The 23810-nt window shown below is 41.5% G+C and overlaps 1 protein-coding gene across 4 annotated transcripts in view; it reads left to right on the top strand.

Annotated features, from left to right (window-relative positions):
- LOC101605746 (SAP domain containing ribonucleoprotein) overlaps positions 1-23810 on the top strand; it is a 70877-nt gene that overhangs the window by 34021 nt on the left and 13046 nt on the right. For 3 of the 4 annotated variants that reach the window (XM_045153686.1, XM_045153688.1, XM_045153689.1), the window contains 2 exons: positions 5218-5243; positions 7829-7897. In XM_045153686.1, coding sequence (XP_045009621.1) covers positions 5218-5243; positions 7829-7897 — 95 coding nt within the window. The remainder of the gene's footprint in view (positions 1-5217; positions 5244-7828; positions 7898-23810) is intronic. The other variant, XM_045153687.1, reaches the window with a different exon arrangement.

The following is a 23810-nucleotide window of genomic DNA, read 5'->3' as shown; positions in this document are numbered from 1 at the left end:
CCAGGTTTATCTGGAACTCACTTTGTAGCTTCAAGATGGCCTCAAACCCATGGTGATCCTCTCGCCTCTGCCTTTGCCTCCTGAGTGGTGGGATAAGGGTGCGTGCTATAATGTTAAGTGTGTGTGTGTGTGTGTAAGAGAGAGAGAGAGAGAGAAGGAACATAGCCTTTATTCTCTAGAATGTAAAACTGAAATGTAAGCTCCTAATGTAATCCAGTCTTCCTAGTGACCGGTCAGTAATTTAATATTTAATGTTTTGGGAAAATATCTTCTAGTGATTTTTTTTCTCTCTTGACAAAAAGAACATGACTGGGGATGTAGCCCTGACTTTGGTGACTTCCCAACACTGAAAACAGAATATGAACAGTTCTGATGGCTATCACTAAATGTTTTAGAAACAACATATGTTGGGCTGGAGAGATGGCTTAGCAGTTAAGGCACTCAAGTGCGAAGCCTAAGGACCTACGTTTGATTCCCCACAACTCATGTAAGCCAGATGCACAAGGTGGTGTTTGTGTCTGAAGTTTGCAGTGGCTAGAGGCCCTGGTGTGCCCATTCGCTCTTTCTATCTGGCTCTTTCTCTCTTTCAAATAAATAAAATATTTAAAAAATATATTTTGTGGCTCTTAATTATGTCAAAAGAGATATAGTAGAATTGGTAAAGGTACAACAGAAATGATTTAAAAGATGATACTTTTTGAAGAATAACAAAAACTAAAATTAATCCTGGTGAGGTAACTCATGCTTACAATCCCACCACTTGAGAGGCTAAAACAGGAGGATTGCTCCAGTTCAAGGCCAGTCTGGGCTATAGTGTGAGTTGATTGACTGATGGATAAATAGTTGATTGATAGACAGACAGACAGACAGGTGGGGAGATAGATGTGTAAAATTATCCCCTTTAGGGCTGGAGATGGCTCAGCAGATAACGATGCTTGCTTTGGTTTGCAAAGCCTGTGGCCTAGGTTCAATTCCCCAGTAACCACCTAATACCAGATGCACAAAGTGGTTCATGTGTCTGGAGTTCATTTGCAGTGACAAGAGGCCCTTGCATGACCATGACACCCCCTCCCCCCACTTCTCTCTTTCTCTCAAGTTAAATAAATAAAAATATTTGAAGGGCTGTAGAAATGGCAGTTTAAGGGCTTAGCGGTTAAGGCACTTGGCTGCAAAGCTAAGGGGCCCAGGTTCAATTCCCCAGTACCCGCATAAGCCAGAAGATATACAAGGTGGCGCTTATGTCTGGAGTTCGTTTGCAGTGGCTGAAGGCCCTGGTGTGCCCATTTTCTCTCCCTCTGTCTGCCTCTATCTCTCTGTCAAATAAATTTCCTTAAAATTAAAAATATATATATTTTAAGAAATACTCTCCACTCCAAGAAATCTAAAATTGGTATTTCAGAAGGGAAATCTGATAAATTAGAAATGTGTTATTAACATTTGCAGTGTCATTGAGTCCTAGAAGTACAAAATAACTTAGAATTTAGGGGCAGCCAGGCATGGTGACGCATGCCCTTAGTCTCAGCATTTGGGAGGTAGAAGTAGGAGGATTGTTGTGAGTTTAAAGCCAGCCAGGCAGTAGAGTGAGTTCTAGGTCAACTAGGTCTGGACTGAGGCTCTGCCTTGAAAAAAAACAAAACTTCAGAAAGAATTCAGAGGATTAAAGCCACTTGCCTTGCAAGCATGAGAGCTTGAGTTCCCATGTAAAATGCTGGGCTAGGCAACATGTGTCTGTAATCTTAGGTTCTCGTACTCGTGAGGCAAGCACACCATGAGCTGTGCTATCTCCCCAGTCTCAAGACAGGCAGGCTGGAACTCACTATGTAGTTCATAAAGATATTTTAAAATTATAATTTGAGAATGGAGAGATGTCTTAGCAGTTTAAGCGCTTGTCTGCAGAACCAAAGTACCCAGGTTTGACTCCCCAGGACCCATGTAAACCAGATATACAAGGTGGTGCATGTGTTTGGAGTTTGTTTGCAATGGATGGAGGCCCTGGTGTGCCCGTTCTTTCTCTCTTCTCTCGCTGAAGAAATTTAAATAAAATTAGATATTTGTTTTATTTATTTTCAAGCAAAGAAAGACAGAGAATGAGAATGGGCACAACAGGGCCTCCTGTCATTGCAAATGGAGCTCCAGATACATGCGCCAGTTTGTGCATCTGGCTTTACATGGGTCCTGGGGTATCAAACCTGGTTTATTAGACTTTGCAGGCAAGCAAAGCCTTTAGAAAAAGCCTTTAGCATGCTGGGATTATAGTCATGAACCATCATGCACAGCTTTTTTGTATTATTAGTTAATTAATTAATTTTGTTTTTTTGAGGTAGGGTCTCACTCTAGCCTAGGCTGACCTAGAATTCACTGTGTAGTCTCGATTTCCCTCGAACTCACGGCAGTCCTACCTCTGCTTCCTAAGTGCTGGGTCTAAAGGTGTGCACCTCATGCCCAATGTTTTTTTCCCCCTGAGGTAGGGTCTTACTCTAGCCCAGGCTGACCTGGAACTCACTATGTAGTCTCAGTGTGTCCTTGAACTCAGGGATTAAAGGTGTGTGCGACCATGCCTGGCTTTTTGTATCTTTTTAGCTCACTGGTTTAGCACTTTCCTTGGATGTGCAAGGGCCTCTGTCCAGTCCCCAGCTCTACAAAAAAAAAAAAAAAAAAAATTGTATGTTTTTAACATTTTATTTATTTTTTATTAACAACTTCTATGATTATAATAAATGCCCCTTGGTAATACCCTCCTTCCCCCCACTTTCCCCTTTGAAACTACATTTTCCATCATATCCCCTCCCCATCTCAGTCAGTTTCTCTTTTATTTTGATGTCATGATCTTTTCCTCCTGTTACGATGGTCTTGTATAGGTAGTGTCAGGCACTAAAAAATAAGTAAATCAAGTGTGTAATTAATTGTTTTTTAGTTTATTCAGAGGGTTGTACAGCCATCACAATAAGCTAATTTTAATATTTTCCACCACCAAAACAAGCACTGTGCCAATTGGTAGTTATCCTCTATTCCTTCTTCTACTTCAGGACTTAAGTAACTACTACTGGTAATTTCACTCTGTATATACCTGCTTTTGTACAAGTGAAATTAAAGTATGTGATCTTTGGTAATTAGCTTTTGTAACTTAGCATAATATTTCATCTGTTTAGTTTGGTTTTTCAAGGCAGGGTCTCAGTCTAGCCCAGGCTGACCTGCAGTTCACTATGTAGTCTCAGGCTTACTTTGAACTCACAGAAATCCTCCTACCTTGACCTCCCAATAGCTGGGATTAAAGGCGTGGCCCACCATACCTGGCTTTTTTGGTTGTTTTATTATTTATTTATTTTAGAGAGAGAGAGAGCGAGAAAAGGCCAATAGAAAGAGAGAGAGAATGGGCACACCAGGGTCTCCAGCCACTTCAAATGAACTTTAGATACATGCACCGCCTTGTGCATCTGGTTTATGTGGGCTCTGGGGATGCGAACCTGGGTCTTTAGTTAGCACCTTAACAGTTAAGCCATCACTCCCACCCTTTTTTGATCTGGGACTAAACAATAAAAGACAGTCTTAAAAACAATCAAGGTGGTGCAGTGGCCGGAGACCCTGGTGTGCCCATTCTCTCTCTCTGTCTGCTTGTTTCTCTCCCTCATTCTCTCTCAAATAATTAAATTAAATGAAATATTGGTGGGAGTGGTGACGCACACCTTTAATCCCAGCACTCGGAAGTTGCATAGGAAGATTGCTGTGTGTTCAAGACCAGCCTGAGACTACATAGTGAATTCCAGGTCAGTTTGGTCTAGAGTGAGACCCTACCTCCAAAAAACAAAAACAAAAAAAAACTTGGCTCTATGTGTGTGAGCTAGACAAGGGCTATGTCATTCAACAATATTCTCAGCCTAGCCTGTTTTTTTTTTTTTTGTATATATTTATTTCAAGCAAAGAGAATGAATGGATATGGGTGTGGCAGGGCCTCTAGCTGCTGCAAATGAACTCCAGACATAGGTACTACTTTGTGCATCTGGTTTTAAATGTGTACTAGGGTATCAAACTCAAGTCATTAGGCTTTGTAGGCAAGTGGCTTAACTGCTGAGCTATCTCTCCAGCCCTAGCCTGTTTTTAAGGTTGATATTAAACCTTGTTTCACTGTTCTATTCCTTTTTATTGCTAATAATAGTTCATTGTATGAATATGCCACATTTTATTCATCCAGTTATCAGTTGGATGTTTGTTTCTTTCACTCTTTGTCTAGTACAAATAATGGTGCTGAGAACATTTGTATATAATTGTTTGTGTCCATACATGTTCTCATTTTTTTAAATAATACTGTTTATCTACCACAGTTCTATAAGACAGACATTTAGTTTTATTTTTAAATTTTTATTTTATTTTAGCCAGACGTGGTGGCGCATACCTTTAATCTTAATCCCAGCACTCAGGAGGCAGAGTAGGAGGATTGCCGTGAGTTCAAGGCCACCCTGAGACTACATAGTGAATTCGAGGCCAGCCTGGGCTAGACTGAGACCCTACCTCAAAAAAACACAAAGAATATATATATTGTATTTGTGTGTGTGAGAGAGAGAGAGAGAAAGAGGCATATATAGAAAGAATGGGCATGCCAGGGCCCTCAGCCCTGCAATTGTACTTCAGATGCATGTGCCACCTTCTGTATCTGGTTTAAGAGGGTCCTAAGGAATCCAGCCTAGGTCCGTTGGCTTTGCAGGCAGGCAGGCAAGTGCCTTAACCACTAAGCCATCTTTCTTACCCTGTTTTCATTTTTTCTTTTAAAGAACTGAGCCAGACCTAGCATGGTGGCATACACCTTTAATCCCAGCACTTGGTCATTTTTCTTGGTCATAAGAGTAGAATTACTAGATCATATGGTAGCTCTTTTTGACCTTTCCCAAATAGCCGTATCATTTTATGCTCCCAGTAGCTGTGGGTATAGATGCAGTTTCTAAATGCCTTTTTTTTTTTTTTTGGTCTTTTGAGGTAGGGTCTCACTCCAGCCCAGGCTAACCTGGAATTCACTATGGAGTCTCAGGGTGGCCTTGAACTCACGGCGCTCCTCCTATCTCTGCCTCCCAAGTGCTGGGATTAAAGGCATGTGCCACCATGCCTGGCTCTTCTAGATGTGTTTTCTGCCTTCACTTTCCCTTTGTAGGATAAAGAATCTCTATTCTGTGTATTGTTTTTATGCTTTTAAAATACTAAATAACACTTTTTAATTTGCTTCCGTAGGTCTGTCATCTGACAACAAGCCTGTGGTATGAAATCTTTTTATTTCTTGAAAATCCTAATTTTTAAAAGAAAGCTGAATCTGAGCTGAGGAAATGGCTTAGCAGATGAGGCATTTGCCTGTGAAGCCTAAGGGACCTTGTTCGATTCCGTAGGGCCTGCGTAAGCCAGATGCACAAGGGGAGCATGGGTCTGGGGTTTGTTTGCAATGGCTAGAGGCACTGGTGTGCCCATTCTCTGTCTGTTTCTTCCCCTCCCTCAAATAAACTAATAATTAATAGTTTTTTTAAAAAGCTGAACCTGGCTAGAGAGATGGCTTAGCTGTTAAGCACTTGCCTGTGAAGCCTGAGGAGGCTCTATTCCCCAGGACCTACTGTAGCCAAATGCACAAGGGGGCACACGCATCTGGAGTTTGTTTGCAGAGGCTAGAGGCTCTGGCGCGCCCATTCCTCCCCCTGCTTCTTTCTCTCTGTCACTCTCAAATAAATAAATAAAAATTAAAAAAAAATACAACTGAACCTAGGGTTGAAGAGATGGCTCAGCAGTTAAGGGCTTGCTTACAATGCCTAAGGACCCTGGTTCGTTTCCCCAGTGCCCATGTCAATCCAGATGCACAAAGTGATGCATACATCTGGAGTTTGTTTGCAGTGATTAGAGGTTCTAGTGTGCTATTTTCCCTGTCTCCTCTGTGCTTGCAAGTAATGTGTGTGTGTGTGTGTGTGTGTGTGTGTGTGTGTGTGTGTGTGTGTGTATGTATGTATGTATGTATAAAATCTAGCCGGGTGTGGTAGCAACATGCCTTTAATCTCAACACTAGAGACAGAGGTAGGATTCCTGTGAGATCAAGGCCACCCTAAGTCTGCATAGTGAATTCCAGGTCAGCCTGGGCTATAGTGAGACCCTACTTAAAAAAATAAAATAAAATAAAATAAAATCCAAACTGTACAATTGGTTTTAAAGTTGGAGATTCCTTAGAGAGAACTCAGAGGTCAACAGCTTAGTATTTGTTTCTAGTATAATATGTCCTGAATTCTAAATGTTTGAGTTATGGAGAGGCCATTTTCAGGGTTTCCATGGACGACATCTTTCTACCACTCCCCATTGGGTTTTGTTAGGTAGAAGACAGCCTGACACTGCAGTCCTAGAGCTTTAGGCCTTGCCCAGTAGCTGTAGATAATGTCTCATTCTTAATTACATGCAAATCTGTGGAAGCAACTTACGAGTTCTGTTTATGGACACTGCTATTGATTGAGTGATACAGGGTCTTATGTATATGAAGGTGTCATTGAATTTCTTGATCCTCTTGGCTCTACCTGAGTGCTCAATTACAGATATGTGCTGCCCTATTCAGTTCATGTGGTGCTGGGGATCAACTCCAGGTTTGGTGCTAGGTAAGCTTTCTACCAACGAAGCTGTATCCCCAACATGTTTTTATTTATTTATTTTTCTGAGGCAAGCACAACAAACTGACCTTTTATTTAATTTATTTATTTGGTTTTATGGAGGTAGGGTCTTGCTCTAGCCCCGGCTGCTCTGGAATTCAAATATGTAGTCTCAGGGTGGCCTCGAACTCTCGGTGATCCTCCTACCTCTGCCTCCCAAGTGCTGGGATTAAAGGTGTGTGCAACCATGCCCAGCTCCTTTTATTTTATTATTTTTTTAATGTGAGAGAGAGTTGGCAGGACTAGGCCTCCAGCCACTGCAATTGAACTCCAGACATGTGCGCCCCTTTGTGCACATGTGTGACCTTGCATGCTTGTATCACTGTGCATCTGGCTCATGTGAGACCTGGAGAAAGTTGCATGCAAATGCCTTAACTACTAAGTCATCTTTACAGTCCCAGCGTGTTTTTTTTTTTTTTAACATTACCTAATAAATGTAATATCAGAGAGTAAAGAGTGGTAGAGTAAGAAGACTCCAGTTATTGAGTGTGAGTCAGCATGTCTAGAAAATAGAAACATGTTATGATAAAATATACTCAGTTCTGAAATCTACCAGATTTAGTGCTGTAAGTGAAATTGTATGATTTATTTTTGTTATTATTGATTAGAAGTTTATAAACAGCCCATACTAGGGATTAAGAACTACTTATAGGATCGGGAGGATGGCTTGCTTGCAAAGCCTGCTGGCCTGAGTTCAGTTCCCCAGTATCCACATAATGCCAGATGCACAAAATAGTGCATGCATCTGGAGTTTGTTTGCAGTGGCAAGAGACCCTGGCATGCCCATGTAGTCTCCTTCACTCCCTTTTTGTGTCTCTCCCTTTCCCCTTCTTCCTTTTCTTTGTACTTGAAAATAAAGAAAACTATATAGATAAATGTATAATAATATAATAAATGCATAAATAAAACTATATAATGTAATTAGTATAATAATTAAGAAGTACTTGCAAAACTGGGCATGTTGAGAGACTGGGTAGAAGTTAATGAGTTTAGACTATGATGGAGCTATTTGGAAGTGACTTATACATATGGTCACTTTTTCAAGCAGTATTTGATACTTTGGTTTTAAACTCTCCTTGGGCTCTTGTCACTTTTGATGAGTGAAGGAGGTAGAACTGATACCTCCATTGTATTCCAGAATGGGCCTTTTAAGAGTGTGTCTCTTTTCATAGGTCAATCTGGATAAGCTGAAGGAAAGAGCACAAAGATTTGGTTTGAATGTCTCTGCAATCTCTAGAAAGGTAATATAAATTGAATGTAAGTGCTATTTTTGCAACATTAGAGCTTGGAAGACTTCATGGGTGTGCTGCTGGACACATGGCTTTTATCCCAACATTAGAAAGGCTAAGGTAGGAGAAAATGACAGTGAGTTCACTGCCAGCATGGGCTAGAGTGAAACTGCCTCAAAAAAACAGGACAAGCTGGCCATGGCAGCTCACACCTTTAATCCCAGCACTTGGGAGGCTGAGGTAGGAGGTTTACCATGAGTTCAAAGCGTTTACCATGAGTTCAAAGCTACCCTGGTGGACACCACAGAGTGAATTCTAGGTCAGCTTGGGGTGGAGTGAGACCCTACCTTGAAAAACAAAAACAAACAAATATAGTCAGGCTTGGTGATGCATGTCTTTAATCCCAGCACTGGAGCAAAGGTAGGAGGATCACTGGGTTTAAGGCCAGCCTGAGTGAGTTCCTGGTCAATTTGGGCTAGAGTGAGATTCTACCCAAAAACAAACAAAAACCCCAAAGAACTAAGTAATCAAATCCAAAATTAGCCTCTTGACGTTGTAGCTAACTTCTCAGCATTTAATTTTGCATAGTCCTTTGAATTATCACCTCTCAATGACGATTGATTATGTTATATGACCTATTTTGCAAGGACTTATTGCAAAACATACCTCCTATAGATTATTTTCAAAGCTTCCCCTCAGGTTTGTTTTTCTTAGTTAAGATACTGAATAGAAGCCGGGCGTGGTCGTGCACGCCTTTAATCCCAGCACTCTGGAGGCACAGGTAGGTAGTGAATTCCAGGTCAGCCTGAGCTGGACCCCACCTTGAAAAACAAAACAAAAACTGGTTTAAACCTGGGCATGGTGACTCATGTCTTTAATCCCAGCACTTAAGAGGCTGATGGGGAGCTGCAGAGATGGCTTAGTGGTTAAGCGCTTGCCTATGAAGCTTAAGGACCCCAGTTTGAGGCTCTATTCCCCAGGACCCACGTTAGCCAGATGCTCAAGGGGGCACGCGCATCTGGAGTTTGTTTTTTAAAAAAATATTTTTAAAACATTATATACGAGAGAGAAAGAGACAGAGAGAATGGGCATGCCTGGGCCTCCAGCCACTACAAACTCCAGATGCATGTGCCCTCTTGTGTATCTGGCTTACATGGGTCCTGGAGAATCAAACCGGGATCCTTTGGCTTTGTAGGCAAACAGTTTAACTGCTAAGCTATCTCTCCAGCCCTTTTTTTTCTGTCTTATTCTTTACACATACTTAGTTTTGGTTGATCCTCCACTAATCCCTTATTTTCTCTCATCTCCCTGTCTCCCACCCCCATTTGTACTCTCCCACCTTTAATATTCTTTTGTATCATATAATTTCTGTTTCTTTCCTTACCATTCATCCCTGAAGCCCTTTGTTTCCCCACTAATGGGCCTCTTTCTGGTATCCTGATGTCTACCCCTTCTTCCCATATAAACACACACACCACACACCATGTATTTGAAGCTAGAATCTGTACGATGAGAACATGGGGAGCTTTTCTTTCTGTACTTGGGTTACCTTATTTAATGTAATAATTTTCATTTCCACTCATTTCCCTGAAAATTTCATGATTTCATTTCTTAATGTCTGAATAGAATTCCATTGTGTATATATGTACCACATTTCTTATACAGTCACCTGCTAATGGACACCTAGGCTGATTCCACTTTATTGCCATCATGAGAAGAGCAGCAATAAATATGGATGTGCAAAATATCTTTGTAGTAGGAGTAGAGTTCTTTGGGTATATACCCAGGAGTGGTATGACTGGCTCATGTGGTAGTTTTATGTTTAGCTTTTTGAGAAACCTCCACACAGACCTCCCTAATGGCTGTGTGAGTTTGCGCTTCTACCAACAGTGAATATACCCTACATCCTCAGCATTTTTATTTTCCTTCAAGGAAGGGTCTCACTCTAGCCCAGGCTGACCTGGAATTCACTATGTGGTCTCAGGATGGTCTTGAACTCATGGTGATCCTCCTACCTCTGCTTCCTAAGTGCTGGGATTAAAGGCATACACCACCGCACCTGGCAGCATATGTTTTCTTGATGGCAATTATTTTGACAGATTAGTAGTATAATTTCCTTTCCCCTGATGGTCAAGAATGTTATTGGACACTTTTAAAAGTATTTATATTTCGGACTGGAGAGATGGCTTAGCGATTAAGCGCTTGCCTGTGAAGCCTAAGGTCCCCGGTTCGATTCTTGGTTCCCCAGGTCCCACTTTAGCCAGATGCACAAGGGGGCGCACGCATCTGGAGTTCGTTTGCAGAGGCTGGAAGCCCTGGCGCACCCATTCTCTCTCTCTCCCTCTATCTGTCTTTCTCTCTGTGTCTCTCGCTCTCAAATAAATAAATAAAAAATTAAAAAGAAAACATTTAGCAAAGTATATATTTCTATTCAGCACCCTCTGTATTTTTGTAGCCCATGTTTTGATGGGATTATTTTTTCCTGCATTCTTTGTATATATTCTAGGTAATAATCCTCTGTCAGATATTTAGCTGACAAAGCTTTTCTCCCGTTTGCTAGGCTATTTCTTTGCTCGTTTTACTTTTTTTCCTTTGGTTTGTTTTTATTTATTTATTTGAGGGGGAGAGAGAGAGAAAATGGGCCCGCCAGGGTCTCTAGCCACTGCAAACGAACTCCAGACGCATGCGCCCCCTTGTGCATCTGGCTAACGTGGGTCCTGGGGAACCGAGCCTCGAACCGGGGTCCATAGGCCTCACAGGCGAGCACTTAACTGCTAAGCCATCTCTCCAGCCCTACTTTTCCCCTTGTTGTATAGAAGCTTTTTAATTTCATGATGTCCTGTTTGTTAATTGTTGGACTTTATCTTCTAAATTCCTGTTTAGAAAGCCCATATATGTGCCTATATCTTTTTTTTTCTTTTCTTTTTTTGGTTTTTCGAGGTAGGGTCTCACTCTAGCCCAGGCTGACCTGGAATTCACTATGGAGTCTCAGGGTGGCCTCGAACTCACAGCGATCCTCCTACCTCTGCCTCCCGAGTGCTGGGATTAAAGGCGTGCACCACCACACCCAGCTTCATTTTTTATTTTTTTTTTATTTTAGAAAGAGGGACAGGATTGGCACACCAGGGCCTCAGCCACTACAATTGAGCCTCACATGTTCGCACCACCTAGTAGGCATGTGCGACCTTGTGCTTGCCTCACTTTTGTGCATCTAACTAACGTGGGATCTGGAGAGTTGAACTTGAGTTGCTGGGCTTTGCAGGCAAGTGGCCTTAACCAATAAGCCATCTCTCCACCCTCTAGTTTCATTCTTATCCATGTAGATATCAATTCTTTCTGCACAATCTTTTCTATAATGAGTATTTTTTGGTCTCTGATCATGGTTTGTTGTTGTATACTTTCAGATGTTATTCACTTTGTCAGTCTGCCTCCTGAGTGCTGGTATTAAAAGCATGTGCCACCACCCAGCTTTTGGCTGATTTTTTTAAAAGAATATTTTTTAATTAGTTTATTTAGTTGGGGGAGGGGAGGAAGAAGCACATAGAGAATGGCACGTCAGGGAATCCAGCCACTGGAACTGAACTCCAAGAACATGAATGCACCATCTTGTGCATCTGGCCTATGTGGGTACTGAGGAATCGAACCTGGGTTCCTAGGCTTAAGCACCTTAACTACTAAGCCTTCTTGCCAGCCCTAAAAAACTTATGTGACAGAGAAAGTGGCAGATAGAGAAAAAGAATGGGTGCACTAGGGCCTCTAGCCACTGCAACTGAACTCCAGATGCATGTACCTCTTTGTGCATCTAGCTTTATGTGGTTTCTGGGAAATTGAAACTGTATCCTTTGATTTTGCTGGCAAGACCTTACTTTCTAAGCCATCTCTCTAGCCCTTCTGAGTGTTTTCTTTTCTTATTCTTCTTTTTTTTTAATCACAACCTCCTCATCTCTTCATATTTTGAGTTTAGATCTTGAACATATTATAAATTGAGAGTAGAATATCAGCTCTTCTTCCTTGTATGACTCTTGTTTTATTGCTAACTTATTTTAATGTTAAGATACCTAGTACCCTATACTCATTAGGCACTACACAGAAACTTAAAGAAATCTGTCTTTCTATACTCATCTACATTTTTCCCCTCCCAATAATCTTAGGGTGGCCTCAAATTCATGAAAATACTCCTACTTCTGTCTCACAAGTGTCGTGATTTAAGGCATGCATCACTGTGTCTAGCTTGGCAGTGACCATTATTGACATTTTTTTTTTAACAATGAGGCTATAAATTGTCCCTTCCAAGTGTTTGAAATACATTTGTATATCCATATTTATTTTATTTTAATTGAATCTCTTAATATTTTAAAAAATTTTAATTATTTATTTGAGAGCGACAGAGAGAGAAAGAGGCAGATAGAGAGAATGGGCATGCCAGGGCCTCCAGCCACTGCAAACAAACTCCAGACGCTTGTGCATCTGGCTAATGTGAGTCCTGGGGAATTGAGCCTTGAACTGGCATCCTTAGGCTTCATAGGCAAGCGCTTAATCACCAAGCTATCTTTCCAACCCTCCATATTTATTTATATGTATTTATATTATAATGGTATGCCCTTTCTTGTAAACCCTCATAGTGTGATGGCTAAGAAGCCTCCAAACCCCCTTAAGCAAAACAAAACAAGTCTCTAAGGTCTGCCTGGCTGGTTCTTAACCTCATCACTCGCATGGTTTTCAGTCTTGTGTTTGACTTTGGTTTTCTTCCTCTGTCAGTTTTCTTTCAAAGAGAGGTATTATTTGGATAGGTCCTGTTGTTGAAGGACTGGACTTGACTTGGACCATAGGAAAGGTGTAAGAATTAAGTCTGGATTTAGACTTCTAGTGTTAACTGATACAGGCTAATTTGAATGGGTGATTTTGTTATTTTCAAATATTGGAACACTTGGAAAAGTGACATTTGATAGTTTAGGAACTTGTAAGAAATCCATATAGATTGTTAAAACAAAAGCAAGTCCAAGCATTAAGTAAAACAGTGGAGTATGGTTAGTACTTTTATTCCTTCTTAGGAATGTATGGAGCATGTGCTAATAATTTTTGGTCAGAAGTAGAGGAAGTAAGCATCCATATTCCTACTGATTTTGTTTTGCTTCACTTCCCTTTTCTCTTTGCTGAAATATTAACTGATTTTCCCTGTACTTGCAGTCCTTCATATAAGTAAATACAGGTATAGATTACTTTCTTTAAAACCATTAAAAAAAAATTTTTTTTATTTATTTGAGTGAGATAGAGAAAGAGGCAGATAGAGAAAATGGGCATGCCAAGCCTTCCAACCACTGCACGCAAACTATATGCTTGTACCGTCTTGTGCATCTTTGCTTATGAGGGTCCTGGAGAATTGAACCTGGGTCCTTTGCAGACAAGGGCCTTAATTGCTAAACTATCTCTCCGGTCCTTTTTTTTTTAATGTGGAAAAAGGCGATGGGGTTTGAGCCAGGTCCTTATTCATGGTATGTATACACCGTGCTATTTAGCTACAACCCTGGCTTCCTATAAAACCCAAATGCTACTTTTCTGGGTTTTTTAAATCTCTTTTCTTTAATTTTATTTATTTGCTTACTTATTAGAGATACAGCTGGGGAGAGAAATAGAGTGAGAGAGAGAATGGGTGTGGCAGGGCCTCTAGCCACTGCAAATGTCACCATGTGCAACTGGCTTACATAGGACCCAGAGAATCAAACATAGGTCCTTAAGCTTTGTAGGCAACTGTCTTACAGCTAAGCCATCTCTGGTTTGGTTTTTGCTGGTTTTCTTCCCTGTTGAATGCAGTCTGTGTAACACAGTGATAGTTTATAGAAAGCTTGCAAACAACTGCATAGCTCTCCATTCACCAATTTTTTTTTTTTTCAGGGTAGGTTCTTACTCTGGCCCAGGCTGCCCTGGAATTCACCCTGTAGTCTCAAAGTGCCCTCAAACTCACAGCAATACTCCTACCTCTGTGTGAGATTAAAGGCTACCACTACTGCCTTTTTTTTTTTTTTTTTTTTTTAATGCAAGAGAGCGGGAGTAGTAGTGAGAGACAGAATTGACACGCCTGGGCCTCTAGCCACTGTAATTGAATTTCAGATGCATGTGCCACTTAGGGTGCATGTGCAACCTTGCGCACTTGTGTCACCTTGCATCTGGCTTACATGGGACCTGGACAGTCAAACATGGGTCCTTAGGCTTTGCGGGCAAGCACCTTAACCACTAAACCATCTCTCCAGTGCCCTATTCACCAATTTCTTGTTGAAGCTGATACCTCGCTACTGCCATTGTTGCTACCTCCAAGCTCTCTTCTTCCTTTCTTTTCAATTTTTGATGGTGGTAGGGGTTGAACCCAGGATCTCATACATTTGTTAAATGTTCTACAACTGAGCTTTACCTTGAGTATCTGCAGTGATTATTTTCATGAGCCTTTCTTTTTAATATATTAAATTATTATATTTATTGAGGACAGTGCAGAGCCAAGGAAAGACACCATGTGGCTAGAGACCCCACTTGGAAGGCCTGGATAAACCATGAGAATAAAAGAGAAAAGAAAGTTCAAGGAGCTCCTGCCATGTGCAGAGCTGGGGTGGTGGATAAAGAACCCATGTGGAGAGTAAGGGTTAGGGGGCCCTCCCATTGCAAACCTTATAGTGATGGGCTGTCTTCTAGCTCAGGTTAACCAGAGGGACAGCTGGTTGGTTAGGGCCAGGGGCTGTCTCAGGAAGAGGCTACCCCTAACACCAATTTCCAGGGGCTAAACTTGACCAACCACAATGTTTAAGAAGAAAAACCCTAAACCAGGTGTGGTGGCACATGCCTTTAATCTCAGCATTCAAGAGGCAGAGGTAGGATTGCCATGAGTTCCAATCCACCCTGAGACTACATAGTGAATTCCAGGTCAGCCTGGGTTAGAGTGAGACCCTACCTCAAGCCCTTCCCCCCCAAATATATATATCCTATGAAAGACCTCCCTCCCAGGAGAAGTTCTGATTATTTGTAGAAAAGCAGGTCTAGGAATCTAGGCAAGAGATAGGTCAGATCATCTTTGATTTCAAGCAAGTACAGACTTCCCTGCCTTTTTACTTTCAGGAGTCCAATCACCCTAACTGTGTCCCCCTCTCATTCCCCGTTCTCATGAGAAGACACTAAGTGCTGTTAGAGGAGAGGGGATGATGAAGTCAGATCTTGAACTTCTTTGGCTGAACACAGGTGTAAAAATACAACATTTAGAGAGTTTTTCCCAGAGAGAGATACTATTCTAAAGGACCTCAAAAGTGTATTGATGGAGTGTAGGAAGTTAGTCTTGGAAGCAAATGTTGGGGTGGGGAGAAGCTGGGCATGGTGGTGCATGCCTTTAATCCCAGCACTTGGGAGACAGAGGTAGGAGAATGGCTCCGAGCTTGAGGCCGCCTTGAGACTCCATAGTGAATTCCAGGTCAGCCTGGGCTAGAGTAAAACCTTATCTTGAAAAACCAAAAAAAGAAGAAAAGAAAAAATGTTGGGGAGAAAGAATAAAAGTAAGGAGACAGAGAAAACTGGTTGCCTTTAGGGTTTTCCTCTCAAGGTAGGGTCTCATTCTAGCCCAGGCTGACCTGAAATTCATTATGTAGTCTCAGGGTAGCCTTGAACTCATGGCAATCTTACTACTTCTGCTTCCTGCGTGCTGGGATTAAAGATGTTTGCCACCATGCCTGGTTTAGGGTTTTCCTTCTTGTGGACTTCTAGGCCTTGGGGAGCATTCGAGGGAACCCAGGTAGATGGAGTTGGATTGTCTAAGGACCATCTGAGCATGAGCTGGCTGAGATTTTCTCCCAGAACTGTTCCTCGAATGGGACAGTAGTGACTGGCATGGTCTGAATCTGTTTCTGTATGGCTTGTAAAACAGCAGAGAAATTAGCAGAATTATCAGGAATATATTTACAACATTTAAACTTGATAATGGTGAATTCACCATGTCTTGAGCCTTTCTTATTGGTTGTAAATAAACTAACTTAAAGTGAGATAAGGGCTGGAGGGATGGCTTAGCAGTTAAGGCATTTGCCTGCAAAGCCAAAGGACCCAGGTTCAATTCTCTAGGACCCATGTTAGCCAGATGCACAAGGGGTACAGGTGTCTGGTTTTTGTTTGCAGTGGCTGGAGGCTGTGACATGCCCATTCATATTCTCTCCCCCCTTTCTCTAGTAAATAAATAGAAGTAAAAATAAATAGTAAATAAATAGTAAAAATAAAAAATAAATAGAAGTAAAAATTTTTTAAAGTGAGATAAATAATAGATACATATTATTTTTAAGGAGATTGTTACAGAAATAAATAGAAGTAAAAATAAATAGTAAATAAATGAAATAAAGTAAATAGTAAATAATTAGTAAAAATAAATAGTAAATAAATAGAAGTAAAAATTTTTTAAGTGAGATAAATAATAGATATATATTATTTTTAAGGAGATTGTTATGGATATATGTTGAAATACCAAAGAAGTTGGGACAAAGCCAATTTTGCTAGGTATAGTTGCTTAAGGCTGTAATCTCAGGATAAGCTCTTGGAATGCTGAGGTAGGATAATTGACTTGTCACAAAAACAAAATTTGGCCTGGGGCTGGAAAGATGCATTAGCTGTTAAGGCACTTGCCTGCAAAGCCAAAGGACCCAAGTTCAGTTCCCCAGGACCCATGTGAGCCAGATGCACAAGGACATGCATGGGTCTGTAGCTCATTTGCAGTAGCTGGAGGCCCTGACATACCCATTATCTCCCTCTCCTCCCCTCCCTGTCTCTACCTCTTCCCTCTCTCTCTCTCTCTTTCATAAATAGATAAATGTAAAAAATTTTTAAGTCGGCTTGGAGGGTGGGAAAATGGCCTAGTGGTTAAGGCATTTACCTGTGAAGCCTAAGGACCCCAGTTCAAGTCCCCAGGACCTACATAAGCCAGATGCACAAGGGCCGCATGCCTCTGGAGTTTGTTTGCAGTGGCTAGCGGCCCTGGCATGTCTGATCTCTTTTTCTCTCTATATTCCTGTCACTCAAATAAATAAATAATAATAAAACATAAAAATCAGGGTCTGGAGAGAAGGCTTAACAGTTAAGATGCTTGCCTGTGAAGCCTAAGGACCCAGGTTCGATTGTCCAGGTCCCACGTAAGCCAGATGCACATGGTGGTACATGCATCTGGAGTTCGTTTGCAGTGGCTGGAGGCCCTGGTGTACCCATTTGAGGTGTATGTGTGTGTGTTTGTCTATGTATATATCTCAGCCTGGAGAGGTGGGTTAGCAGTTAAGGCACTTGCCTGCAAAACTTATGTGGGTCCTGGTTGCCCAGGACCCACATAAGCCAGGTACACATGGTGGTACATGAGTGTGGAGTTTGCTTGCAGCAGCCGAAGGCCCTGGTATGCCCATATCCTTCCCCCTCCCTCTCTCAAATAAATAGAGTAAATTAAACACACACACACACACACACAGAGTTTAAAAATCATCTGGGTGTGGTGGCACATGCTTTAATAATATCTGTCTGGTTGGCTCTTATTGGTTATCAGCATGGTTTTCTTTCTTTGTTAGTTTTCTTCCAAAAAGTAGTATTTGTGTGAGTCATCCTGTTGGTGAAGGACTGGACTTGGCTCATAGGAAAGGAGTAAGAATTAAATTTGGATTTAGAGCTGTTACCTGATAGGCTAATTTTTAAAAAAATATTTCATTTTTTATTTTTATTTATTTGAGTGACAGAATGGGCATGCCAGGGCCTCCAGCCAGTGCAAACAAACTCCAGACACATGTGCCCCCTTGTGCATCTGCCTTATGTGGGTCCTGAGGAATCGAACCAGGGTCCTTTGGCTTTGCAGGCAAATGCCTTAACCGCTAAGCCATCTCTCCATCCCTGATAGAAGCTAATTTGAGAGAGTGAGCAGAGGTAGGAAAATTGCCATAAGTTCAAGACCAGTCTGAGACTACATAGTGAATTCCAGGTCAGCCTTCTATAGTGAGACCCTACCTCACAAAACACAGTAGCTAAAGCTAGATGCACAAAGTGATCTGGAGTCTTTTTGCAATGGCTGGAGGCCCTGGCGTACCCATTCTTCCTGTCTGTCTGTCTTCAGTCTCTCTGCTTGCAAATAAAGAAAAGAAAATATTTTTTAAAAATCAATGAAGCCGGGTGTGGTGGCACATGCCTTTAATCCCAGCACGAGACTACAGAATAAATACCAGGTCAGCCTGGGCTGGAGTAAGACCTTGCAAAACCAAAAGAAAGAAAGAAAAAAAAAAAAAAGCATTGAGAATTCTAAAACATCATGTCAGTCCAAGCATAGGGAGAGAAGTGTTTCCCAACCCAAATATTGTGCTTGACTGATTTAATAATGCAGATCTCAGTTTATGCCCTTCTGGAAGGAAGATCTGATTGATTTCATGGTTCCCTTCAATTGTTTGATATAAATGAAAATAAATATTTGTGGTTTTATTCTCCTTCAGTTCCAAGTCTTGCATTAAGGTTGGTATGTAGACAAAAGCTCATACTGTGGGTTTAGAAGTGATGACCTTTGGGGTGGAGTGATGGCTTAGCAGTAAAGCATTTGCCTGTGAAGCCTAAGTACCCAGGTTCAATTCCCCAGTACCCATGTAAGCCAGGTACATTGGGTAATGCATGAGTCTGGAGTTCATTTGCAGTGGCTAGAGACCCTGGCACACCCATTCTCTCACTCTGTTTCTATCTCTCAAAATAATTAAAATCTTTAAAAAAAGAAATCACCTTTGCGCTGGAGAGTACTCAGTGGTTAAGGTGTTTACCTGCAAAGCCTAATGACCTGGGTTCAATTCTCCAATACCCACCATGTTAAAGCCAGATGCACTAGGTGGCACATGCATCTGGAATTTGTTTGCAGTGGCACTATGAGCTGGCATGCCCATTCTCTCTTTCCCTGCTAATAAATAAATGAATAAAACAAAAAACAATTAAGCCATCTGTGGTAGCACACATCTTTAATCCCAGCACTTGAGAGGCAGAGGTAGATGGATCACTGAGTTCAAGGCCAGCCTGAGGCTACAACATACTGAATTCCAGGTCAGCCTGAGCTAGAGTTAGGCCCTACCTGGGAAACAAAACAATTAAATAAAACAAGCTGGGCATGGTGGCACATACCTTTAATCCCAGCACTTGGGAGGCAGTAGGATCACTGTGAGTTCCGCAAAAAAAAAGCAAAAGTGGCACATGCATCTGGAGTTCATTTGTAGTGGCAGGAATCCCTGTTTTGCTCATTCTTGCTCTCTATGTCTGCCTCTTTCTCTCTCAAATAAATAAGAATTAAAAGGACACACACTTAAAAATGCATATATTTCTTCTGGGCTGGAGAGATGACTCAGTGGTTAAAGGCACTTTAAAGCTTGATGATTGATAATGCGTTTTGAATGTTTTGAACATTTCCTAGAGCTAGCAATATGTTAAGACACTTGCCATCAACAGCAAGTTGCAGCTCACAGTCTTCCATTCAGTCTCTAGGCCTATGGTAACAATAGTGTTCTGATGCTAGACTGTGATGTCTGGTAGGGAGGTTATTAAATGCATGCATTATTTTCAGTTTAGGATGGGCTTAATTGAGGGGGTAACTCCTCAATACACAAATTAAGTTTTACCTAAATAGTCGAAAGAACATTTAAAAGTAGTTATCATTGAGGATGAATTTCAGGAAGATCTGTACAATCTTGAAGATTGCTTTTTGTTTGTTTGTTTTTGTTTTCTGAGGTAGGTCTCATGCTAGCTCAGGCTGACCTGGAATTCACTATATAGTCTCTGGGTGGCCTGATTCTTCTACCTCTACCTCCCAAGTGCTGGGATTGAAAGGTGTGCATCACAATGCCCGGTTTACTTAGTGTATTTTAAGGCTCAACAAAAATTAACTACCTATATGTCCCTCCCAATTCATAATATTTTGAAAATCAGTTTTAGTGATTTAAGGAGAGGCTATATATGATTATATATATAGTTTATTTTTCTTCTCTTCCTCTTTAAAATGCAAACAAACTGCTCTCCCTCCACTGGCCATAGTAACAAACCTTGAGGGAGTGGCAAAGGAGCTTTTAAAGAGGAAACAATAGGGGACACTCTGACCTCAGTATATCCAGTCATCTGGTTCTTCATTTATCCCTGCTGAGGAACAGAGCTTGCCTTTTGTTTGTAACACAAATACATCTTCACTTCCCTCCCTTCTCATTCCCCACACCCAGCCTTCTCTCCTTTCTATTATGGTTCCAATCAATGATGTCATTATGTGTGCCATTCAGCTGCTGTTGAACCACTTGGCTATAGGAATCTGAAAGAGTAAAGGGGCAGAATGGAATGTTTTCTGCCCAAAGCTCTTAAAAATGTATTCTAATTTTAACTAAATGGGAGCGGAATTTTTCTTTGCTTAACTTGTCTTCCTATTTTCCCACTATGCATGAATATACTTCATTTTCTAGACATACTCCATTAGCTTAGCCATGTATGAAGGGAACAAATGGACAAGATGTTAGGGATATAAAATGAACACTTTTTAAAATTTTCTTCGAGGTAGGGTTTCACTAGCCCAGGCGGACTGGAATTTACTATGTAGTCTCAGGATGGCCCTGAACTTGAACAACAGTCTTCCTACCTCTGACTTCCTCCAGACATGTGCCACCATGTCTGTATACAGTGAACACTTTTTAAAGAAATATTTTAATTTATTTGAGAGAAAACGAGGCAGAGATTGGGAGAGAGAGAATGGGCACGCCAGGGCCTCCAGCCACTGCAGATGAAATCCAGATGCATGTGCCCCCTTGTGCATCTGGCTAATGTGGGTCCTGGAGAGTCAAATCAGGATCCTTTGGCTTTGCAGGCAAATGCCTTAATCACTAAGCAATCTCTCCAGCCTGGTTTTTGTTTTGTTTTGTTTTGTTTTTTTGAGGCAGGGTCTTGCTCTAGCTCAGGCTGACCTTGAATTCACTATGTAATCTCAGGGTGCTCTCAAACTCATGGCAATCCTTCTACCTCTGCCTCTTGAGTGCTGAAATTAAAGGTGTGAGCCTCCATGCCCAGCTTCACTCTTATTATTATTATTGGGTTTTTTTTTCTTCTTTTCAAATTTTTTTATTAACAACTTCCATTATTATAAAAAAATATCCCATGGCAATACCCTCCCTCCCCTGCTTTCCCCTTTGAAACTCCATTCTCCATCATATCCCCTCCCCATCTCAATCAGTTTCTCTTTTACTTTGATGTCATGATCTTTTACTCCTCTTAATGATAGTCTTGTGTAGGTAGTGTTAGGCGCTGTGAGGTCATGGTTATCCAGGCCATTTTGTGTCTGGGGGGAGCACGTTGTAAGACTGACCCTTCCTTTGGCTCTTACATTCTTTCCGCCACCTCTTCTGCAATAGACCCTGAGCCTTGGAAGGTGTGATAGAGATATTGCAGTACTGAGCACTCTGGTCACTTCTTTCCAGCACCATGATGCCTTCTGAGTCACCCCAAGGTCACTGCCATCTGACAAGAGAACATTCTCTACTAAAAGTGAGAGTAGCAGTAATATAAGGGTGTGAACATTATCAGAAGTGCTTACTGGGCAGTTTGATAAGCATAGTATATACATTTCGCCATACAGCAGCAGATGTTACACCCCTGGGGCTCATGACTACCCCTGTTGTAGGTTTTCAGTATTAGGGGATGTATTCCTCCCATGCAGTGGGCCTCAGTCCAATTAGAGGGCAGTTGATTCCACCATGACAGACATGCCACTATTGTACTGGTTGGCTCTTTTGGCTTGGCTGGCCAAATAAGGCTTGTAGTGTCCACTGTTTAATACCTTGACTAGTGATTTCTCTCCCATGCAATGAACACTTTTAAGAATGGAAATTTGGGGTGTGGGGAGTTGGCTCAGTCTGTAAAGCACTTACTACTACAAAGGGTGAATACCTAAGTTTGGAACCCTAGCACCCACATAAATGCTAGTGGTTGCATGCCTGTGATCCCAGGGCTTAGGAGGCAGCTTACTTTGGGTAAACTGACTAGCTTTACTAGGCAAATGTGTGAGCTTGGGTTCAAGCAAAAGACCCTGTCTCAATATATAAGGTTGACAGCAGTTGAGGAAAACACCCAAAATAAACCCCTGGCTTATGCAGGCCGACACAGTACATATATCCATACATGTACAGCAAAGCAAAAAGAATGAAAGTTTTGGGACTGGAGTTATGGCTAAGGTTTTAGGGTGCTTATGTAGCATGCTGGATGCCCTGAGTTCAATACTCAGCACCACATCAACCAGGTGTGGCTGCCCATGCCTGTAATACCAACACTCAAGGATATGGAGGAGCAGAAGTTTAAGATCATCTTCAGCTACATTGAGAGTTGAGACTAGCTTGAATTACATGGCTGGCATTTTGCCCTTTTTATCATAAACCAAAGAGTTGGGAAGTTTCTGAGAGGGTTAGAGTTTAAAGCTACACGATTTTATTATGCTTTTTGATTTGATTTTTCACTCTGATTTTTTTTTTCTGAGTTTAACAACCCCCCCCCCAAAAAAAACTGTAGGTAAGCAAATCTATAGAAACAAAAAACATTTCTGTGCTCTCCTTCACTGATGTCTTTATATTCCTTCCTTTGCCTTTTCAAGAGTGATGACTTTGATAGTTAAAAATTAACAACAAAGCATGGTGGTGCACACCTTTAATCCCAGCACTTGGGAGGCAGAGGTTGGAGGATCACCATGAGTTTGAGGCCACCCTGAGACTCCAGAGTGAATTCCAGGTCAGCCTGGGCTAGGAGGAGACCCTACCTTGAGAGAGGAGGAAAAAAAAAAAACAAAAACAAATACTTGAGCATCTAGCCTCATTTACTGGAAAAGAAGAGATAGTTTTTTTTTTTTGTTTTGTTTTATTTTGGTTTTGGAGTTAGGTAGGGTTTCCACTCTAGCCCAGGCTGAGGCTAACCTGGAATTCACTACGAAGTCTCAGGGTGGCCTCAAACTCACAGAGATCCTCCTACCTTAGCCTCCCCAGTGCTGGGATTAAAGGTGTACATCACCATTTACAAGCAAGAAGGCTTGCATTTACCTTCTCTTAAAACAAAACAAAACAAAACAAAACAAAACAAAACAAAACAAAACAAAACCTGGGCATAGTGGTTCAGGCCTTTAATCCCAGCACTCTGGAGGCAGAGATAGGAGAATTGTCGTGAGTTCAAGGCCACCCTGAGACTACATAGTGAATTCAGTGTCAGCCTGGGCTAGAGTGAGACCCTACCTTGAAAAAAAACAAAAACGACAAAAAAGCTTTATTTCCCTCTGTTGACTTCTGAATTTTAAGGGAAGGAAGGGGACTTTTAATAGAAACTTGGTTTCCTGGGGTCTGAAGTATAAAGCCTTCATTTCCTCTTGCTTTGTCCTAAGGTCAGCTAGAGCCAGACTGAGACAAAATCCATTGGTCAGTGAAGGAGGCTTGGGGGAAAGAGCATGATTTTGAAAAAGTGACAGGAGCCAGTGGGTGAGAAGAGTATTTGGTTCTGAGCTATCATTCGGGCCTTTCAAATCCTGTGAAGATGGAAAGACTGTGCTTGGTGGGCTCTGATTGTAGTGTAGCTTTAGGGTTTCTTATACCCTAGCTAGCCCTAGAAAGTTGATTCTGACCTCACAGTTGGAGTCTGATAAGTATAGGAAAGATGATTAATACTGTGTACATGTGCCAAGAATGTTGTTAAGAGTACTGCTTTACCACATATTTGTTAAGCTGACATGTTCTTTGCTAGGCTAGACCCATTATCTTTAGTCTGCCTAGGGTGAATGCATTTGTTTTTGAGACCATCCCATACTCTGTGGTTTGGCTGGTATAAAGGCTCAGTAATAAACAAAGTTAGGTGGGTGTCAGGAGCTAGAGCAGGGAGGTGACAGCTGTGTATTCAAATATTGAAGTGTTTGTGA

This window comes from Jaculus jaculus, chromosome 6 (assembly GCF_020740685.1).
Source record: "Jaculus jaculus isolate mJacJac1 chromosome 6, mJacJac1.mat.Y.cur, whole genome shotgun sequence".
Lineage (NCBI taxonomy): Eukaryota > Metazoa > Chordata > Mammalia > Rodentia > Dipodidae > Jaculus > Jaculus jaculus.
This window is presented reverse-complemented; position numbering and strand designations above follow the sequence as displayed.